The 7,690-nt window shown below is 44.7% G+C and overlaps 1 protein-coding gene across 1 annotated transcript in view; it reads left to right on the forward strand.

The window, feature by feature from the left end:
* Positions 1-426: 426 nt before the first annotated feature.
* Positions 427-7,690, forward strand: part of TRPC4AP (transient receptor potential cation channel, subfamily C, member 4 associated protein) — a 126,973-nt gene continuing 119,709 nt past the window's right edge. The window contains exon 1 of the mRNA XM_006876883.1: positions 427-588. Within this exon, the coding sequence (XP_006876945.1) occupies positions 427-588 (162 nt within the window). The remainder of the gene's footprint in view (positions 589-7,690) is intronic.

The raw sequence follows: 7,690 nt of genomic DNA on the forward strand, positions 1-7,690 counted from the left end.
AGGATCTGAGAGAGTGTGGTAGTTTGGTCAGGTCCGAAGTGACGCAAAAATCAGACATAGCATCCTGACTCCTGGCCAGGAGCCGAAGGTATTTTCCTAGGTAGGTGCTTGCAACCCCCACAAAAAGGCAAGAAATGAAAAGTACGCACGCAGGGACTTATTTTCACCCTCAGCGGACTTCGCTAGAACTGAGGGGGCTTGAAAAATAAACAGATCTGGAAGCAGGATACGCCACTTGCTTTTCCTACCCTATCCGCCTTAGAGAACACTACATTTCCCAGCAGCCTCCGCAGTACGCAGGCCCGTGCCACGTGGCTTGCTCCTCCTCCGTCAACCCGCTGGGGGCGCTGCGGCGACCCCTCTGCCGCCCCGTAGATATCTCCGCGGCTCGAGGCTGCTTGCTTCCTGTTTGTCCGACGAGGAGACATGGCGGCGGCGCCAGCGGCGGCTGGGTCTAGGACCGGCCGAGGGCGACGGGCAACGGCAGCGGCCTGGGGCGGATGGGGCGGCCGGCCGCGGCCTGTAAATATGCTGCTGCAACTGCGGCAGGGCCAGCTAACTGGCCGGGGCCTGGTTCGGGCCGTGCAGGTATGAGCCTGGCCCGGAGGGGCGGGGCGGGGTGGACCGGCGGGAGCTAGCTGGGGGCCGGAGAAGAGGCCTCTCCTGGGAGCTGAAGGACAAGCCGGACCCCTCTTAGCCCACTGCGGGGCCTGCCTCCCTGTGGACAGCTCGGATGCTGTCAGCCGAGGCCGGCTGGGACAGCGGTCCGCTAGAGATCTCGGTCACCGGCCGAGCGGGGCTGGGCTGCTGTGGGCATTGATGGCGTGTACGAGCCCTGGGCCCAGCGCCTGGATCCTCCCATCCTTGCGCCACGTCTGCACGTCTAGAGGGACCCTGAGCGAGTTTACTTAGTTTCTATGAGCCTGCAGTATATCCCCCTTGAATTGGGTTAGTGGGGAGGGCGGGGGATCATCATTGCAACCCCCAACAGTTCCCAAGTGGATCCTATGTCAATTTCTCAGAGAAGCTGTTTTCTTGACACCTTCTAAAGTAGGTCCCCATTGCTGTTCTGTCACTGCACCGAATTCGTTTCGCTTACATTACTTTTTTAGTATGTAATTACATATTTCTTTGTTGTCTGCCCTCTTCTCGCCTGTCTCCTACATTAGGTTGTGCTCCAACGGTGCAGGGACTGTATTTTGCCAATGTAGAGCGTCATGGTTAAGAGCGAGGACTCTGGGGTCAGACAGGCTTGGGTTCAAAGACTTGGGCAAGTTATCTTTTTGTGCCTCAGTTTTCTCATTTGTAAAATGGAGATGATAATTAGTAATCTATCTCTTAAGATTCTTGTGAGGATCAAAGGGAACATTGTGTAAAGCGTTAAGCGTAATTCTGGTGCATAGTAAGGACTGAAGATTAATTAATTAATTAATTAATGTTTGGTATCCGGTTTATAATGGTGGTGGCTGTGTGCCGTGGAGTTGGTTCCGACTCATAGTGACCCTGTACAGGGTTTCCGAGGCTGTAAGTCTTTACGGGAACAGAAAGCCTCATCTTTCTCCCGCGGAACAGCTGGTAGTTTCGAACTGCTGACCTTGAAGTTCGCAGCCCGCTTTGTAACCACTACGCTTCCAGAGCTCCTTTAGTTTCATATATTGTTTTGTTTTTTTTTAATGCTTGAAGGATAGCTGCTTCAGTGTAAATTAGGATGGGTAAGTCTTAGTCTCACCCACCTCCCTCCATATTGCCCGAACTTCCGTTGCAAACACACCTGTAAAACTTTAGTCTATTTTAAAGACAACTTTTGCATAAGGAAACTCTTGAAAGATACACAAGAAACTAATAGAAGTGGTTGGTGGAAGTAGAGTGGGGATAGAATGTCACACAGTAAAATTTTACATTAAAAAAAATTATTTTGAGCTATATAGATATTGCTTACACAATGGACTTAAGAGATAGTAAAATAAAGGGGTAGGTAGTGTGGGTGTGTGTAGATTACCAATGATTGGACATTTATGGATGAGCAATAATTTCCTGGACATCAGACAACAAAAGAGCAACTTTTTTCCCCACTTGCATTCCTCTCCATTTGCCTTGAGAAGATGCTGGAAATACTTGCTCTATCCTTCTTAAAGCCAAATATCTGACTGAGCTGGGTATGTAGGGACAGGCAGAAAGGGAATGAACCTTTACAGAAAATATACTTTGGATCAAACATTGTGCAAGATTGTACAGTGTCATCATTTAATCATCTGTCTTGAGTTTGGAGTTAGGATTCTTGTCTCAAAATAGATGAGGAAAGGCTCAGAGAGGTTTGGTAATTTGCTCTTTAATGCTCATCTTGATAGTCTTCTGTCTTGTGAGGCACCAGGGAATCACACATTCTTTAGAATGATGAGTGAAGCATTTTAGAACTATAAATTTGTTTCCGATGATGGATAGATTGGAGTAGTAGCTGGAAAAGCTCGCTAGATAGAAGACTACTAGAATTATCTTGAGCCTGGCTAGCTGGTAATTGGTCATTGTGTATAGGTATGAGAGCTATCTCAGAGGTTGAGATGGAGATGCCTGCCTAGAATTTAGAATAAAGTGGACATCATCTGCTCTTTCAGTGTCACTTTTCCTAGTCACTTTCCTTGATCTCTTCCTTGCCACACCCTCTCCCCACCCCAAAGAATAAATTATTTCCTCACGCATACTTTCTTAGCATGATTTGTTGTTAATGTGCTATGGAGTCGGTTCCGACTCATAGTGACCCTGTACAGGGTTTCCGAGGCTGTAAATCTTTACGAGAGGAGAAAGCCATTATGATTTTATGGTGTATGAGAAGATCAGAGTTTGAAGTAAGATGGATCTGGATTGAATCCTAGATTAAGTTTAGTGATTTAGATTAAATTACTCTGGGTTTTAGTTTCCTTATTTCTGAGATGGTAATACAAATATCTACCTCATAGGGCTGTTAGAAGGATTACGTGAAATAACACTTTAAAAAGACATAGCCAGTGTGTGGCACATAGTAGATGTTCCGTAAGTACCTGTCTGCTAACCTAAAGGTCAGATGTTCAAACCCACGAGCCACTTCATGGGACAAAGATGTGGCAGTCAGCTTCTGTAAAGATTTACAGCATTGGAAACCCTATGGGGCACTTCACAGTGTCTTAATATTAAGGTCACGGTGAGTTGAAATCAACTCTGTGACAACTGGGGATATTTAGCTAGTAGCTATTTGGCTGTGCTTCTTGAGGGACTGTCTTATTTTTCTTTGTATTGGCCGAGCCTGAAACAGTGCCAGGTACTTGATAGGTATGCAATAGGTATGCAATAGTTTGAATTGAAATACTGTATCTCAGGGTTCAGTCCTCTGTATCTGTCCATATTCATTCCCCAGACAGTCTCTGACTTTAAAGAACTCCAGAGTCAGATTGCCTGAGTTTGAATCTGGTGCTTGAATCTGGCTCATGCTTGCTCTCTGTCTTTGGTCGAGTTACTTAATGTATTTTATGCATCAATTTCTTCATTTGTAAAATACGGATAATAGATATGACCTACCAGCTGCTATGTGAGAGAAAGATGAGCCTTTTTGCTCCCATAAAGATTTACAGCCTCAGAAACCCTGTACAGGGTCGCTATAGGTTAGAACCGACTCCACGGCACATAACCACCACCACCAACCCTATACAGGATCACTGTGGGTTGGAACCGACTCAGTGGCACTTAATAACAAAACAACAACGTCCTAAGATGCTGCCTGCGTGGCACAGGTTGCTGTGCACAGCAGCAGGTTGCTAAACTGGTAGGTATGTTGGAATCCGTCCCGAGGTGCCTTGGAAGAAATGCCTGATGATCTAGTTCAGAAGGATCACAACTGTTGAAAACCCTGCAGAGTACAGTTCTACTCTGAAACCCCTGGCCTTCCTATAAGATAGAATTGACTCAATGGCAGCTGGTTGGTTGGTTGATTGGTTAGTCTCCTAAGCTTATAGCGAGGACCAGGGAGTTAGTATATATAAGTGCTTAAAGTGGTGTCTTGAAACATAATAATCATGCTATAAAGATTATCTTGTATAATTAGTAATAAATAACTCTGTATTCTGATGGATCCTAAATCTATATTTCCATCCTCAATTTCTCCCTTCAACCCCAGAATATCTATTAACTCAGCATTTCTATTTAGATGTCTTATGTGCAGATTTAAGGAGCTCTGGTAGTGTAGTGGTTACGAATCAGGCTGCTAACCCGACTCCACGGCACATAACAACAACAACATGTGCAGATTTAATGTGTCAGAAGTTAGACTTCTGATTCTTCTCTTGCCAAACCTGATCTCCCCCAAGTCTTCCTCATCTCCCTAAATAGGACTTACACCTGGGAAAAGATTACTGAGCACATGAACGTTATAGTAGGCTTGAACGTTGGTGGTGTTGTAAAATAAGCACTGGATTGCTAATCTCATGATCAGTAGTTCAAATCCACCAGCTGCTCCACAGGAGAAAAACAAGGCTTTTTGTTTCTATAGCCTCAGAAGCTTTATACAGGGTTGTTATGAGTTGGAATCAACTGGATGGCAGTGGGTTTGCCTTACATTCTTCCTTGCCATTCTATCCTCTATCATGGTAGTAAAACATGCTGGTATAATCCTATAGTGTTTATACTGCCCTTGCAAATTCATTGGTACATTTGAGCCTTAAAGTAAATCACACCTTACTTAAAACCCTCCAGTGGCACATCCCATTGCAGTTAGACTCAAATCCAAGATTCCTTGTCATGGGTCTGCATGATCAGTAGAAGATGACAGAAAGGGATAGTGTAGGTAAACCCTAGACTGTAAGGTAGTGTCGCTCATACTTCAGGGCATGACTCCTAGAGATAATCTTCAGCATGGCTGTCTGATTGGCACTCTGGGCTATGAGACCCCTGCTTGTCAAAGGTCAATCTCAAATGCTAGTCATTGCTCTTTTATGATTATTGACATATCTAAATTCTACCTGAGTTGTATTTGCTTAATACTTTAGACTGACCCCTTAAAAACAGGTTTTTAATTTTTATTTTTGGAATAGGCCTTATTCAAAGCATTTGTTGTTAATGCCATTGAGTCAGTTCTGACTTATGTATAGGGTTTCTGGAGTCCTGGTGTGGCGCTGTAGGATAAAGGGCTGGACTGAAAGGTCCACAGGGTCAGCAGTTCAAACTAACCAGCTGTTCCTTGGAAACCCTATACAAGGTCTATGAGTTGTAACCGTTCGATGGTATTTAACATAGGGCTTCCAGGGAGTGCATGACTCCATTCAATAAATACTGGACTGATTCATAATATCTGCGGTTTAAGCCCTCTAACCACTCGGTGGGAGAAAGACTAGGCTTTCTGCTCCCACTATGAATTAGAGCCTCAGAAACCCTGTACTGGGTTGCTATGAGTTTGAACCTACTTGACAGCACTTTAACAACAACAACTTAGATTTCCAAGGAGCAGCTAATGGGTTTGAACCACTCACCTTGAGGTTAGCAGTCTCATGCTTATCCTACAATACCACACCAGGACATTTGTGAAACCTAGGGGTTTAAGTCAAATACAGTCTTTCCTTGAATGTTAAGGATGATTTGATATTGAAAAAACCCCCCTGGACATGATAAATTTTCATAAATTAAAGGGAGTCCTGATGTGGTGCTGTAGAATAAACACTGGATTGCTGACCTCCAGGTCGGCGGTTCAAACCCACCAGGTTTCCTCCTTGGAAATGTTGTACAGGGGCACTGTGGGTTGAACCTACTCAACAGCACGTAACATCCATTTCAACAGAAAGTTCTATGTGTTCAGTCTCTAAATTCACTTTTAAGTATACTGAAAATGTGAATCTCATTAAAGTGGTTGCAGGTATTCAGTGGTAAACATTTGCTATTAGAATAACAAGATGTTTAATATTCACTATTATCTTTTAATATAGCTGTTTACTTATACTTTCTATACTATTTTGAGGCATTAATATCTTACACTTAGAACTAAACAGACCAGTCAGATATATATATGTTTATGGAACTCAGCCTTTAATTATTTAAAAGGAAAAGCCGTTGTAAAGACAAAATAAGTCAGTGAAAATTGTAAATACACCCATTCCTCACTAGTATGGTTAGGTTCTAGAGGCCAGGTCATTATGTAAACTGCATAATTCCAGGAGGAGGAGATGGGGCTTGTCCAGAAGTCCCTGGCTCCATTGTGCTGTGGACCCCAAGGGACTGCCCTCAGGACATGTGCTTGAGTAGATCTGGGACCTGGCTACTGGACTAGGCACAGTTGGTGGTCTGGGACTTGGGCATCCCACCAGGTTGAGGGTCAAGATTGTCAGTGGGTAACGTTGTTGCCTGGGCTTCTTCTGCTGCCTTAGCTGCCTCCTGCTGCCCTATAAGTGAATGATGTGCTGCTGTTCTTGGAGGACTTGAAATCCAAGGCCAAGAGCCTGAAAACTAGCAGCTGCTTGAGAGAGAGGAGCTCAGCAGCCTGAGCATTTGGAGGTGTCGGGGGAGCGAAGAGTCCACTTAAGCTGCAGTCCCCAGGGCCCCAAATTACCCTCAGTATCTGCCAGGTTACATACTTTGTTTGGAGGTAATATGGGCATTATTAAATTTTTATCGAAGCTAACAGTATAAAGGGTGTCCTGGTGTGGCGCTGTGGGTTAATGCGCTGGACTGAAAAGTTGGTTTGAACCGCAGGATCAGCTGTTCAAGTTCACCAGTTGCTCCTCAGAAACCCTATACAAGGTTGCTATGGGTCAGAACCGACTCGACGGTACTTTAGAACAACAGCATCATTGCTGCAGAACTTGGTCTTCCAGGGGGCTTGTGTAGAGAACCAGCAGCAGTGACTTTTCCTGCTTGGGCGGCCACCTCCTGGATCTTTCCTGCCATGCCACTTTCTCACTCTCTCACAAGGGCTCCCACATGAAGTGCAACCGTGGCTTTGGCAGTGGGGTTGGGACCAGGGAGAGGCCTTCTGCAGAGCTGGCTGCTTTAACTGCCAACCTGACATACATGAGCGCCTCTGGGGACTGGAAGCTGGATATGGGGAGGAAACCCAGGTTAATGGGCAAAAGAGTTGAATAGTTTTTTTTCGCTGTTGTAAATGTGAAATGTCAGATAACAAGATAGGCGATAAGAGAGGAGTAGGTGCCATCTGGAAATGTCATATTCAATAAACAGGTTAACAGCTTAGGGAGCAGGATGGAAGAGATTACCACTTCTATAAACTGTCAAACCACAAGTATTCCAAGACGAAAACCCACACACCACCTGCCAATAATTCAGCTGTGAAGATGACTGGATGGTGGCCTTTCATCATGGGGCTCAGCTATTTACAAGGAAAACACGATCCAAATGATTGTTTTTAGATGAGAAAATGATTTGTAAGACAATGGTGGTGGGAGTTGTGTGCCCTGGAGTAGGTTCCTACTCACACCCTGTATAAGGCTTCTGGGACTGGAAATCTTTATGGGTGCTGAAAGCCTCATCTTTCTCCTGCATAATGGCTGGTAGTTTAGAACTGCTGACCAACTTCGTGGTCTAGCTCTTTAACCCATAGCACCACACCAGGACTCCAAAGACAATGTAGGAGTAGTAAAAGAAATTCATTGTGAGGTTGAATTTTTGGGGCTGTGATTAGGAGACTTTCTAGTATCATACCACCTGTAAAAACAGCAAT

Source organism: Chrysochloris asiatica, unplaced genomic scaffold (assembly GCF_000296735.1).
Source record: "Chrysochloris asiatica unplaced genomic scaffold, ChrAsi1.0 scaffold00423, whole genome shotgun sequence".
Classification (NCBI taxonomy): Eukaryota; Metazoa; Chordata; class Mammalia; order Afrosoricida; family Chrysochloridae; genus Chrysochloris; species Chrysochloris asiatica.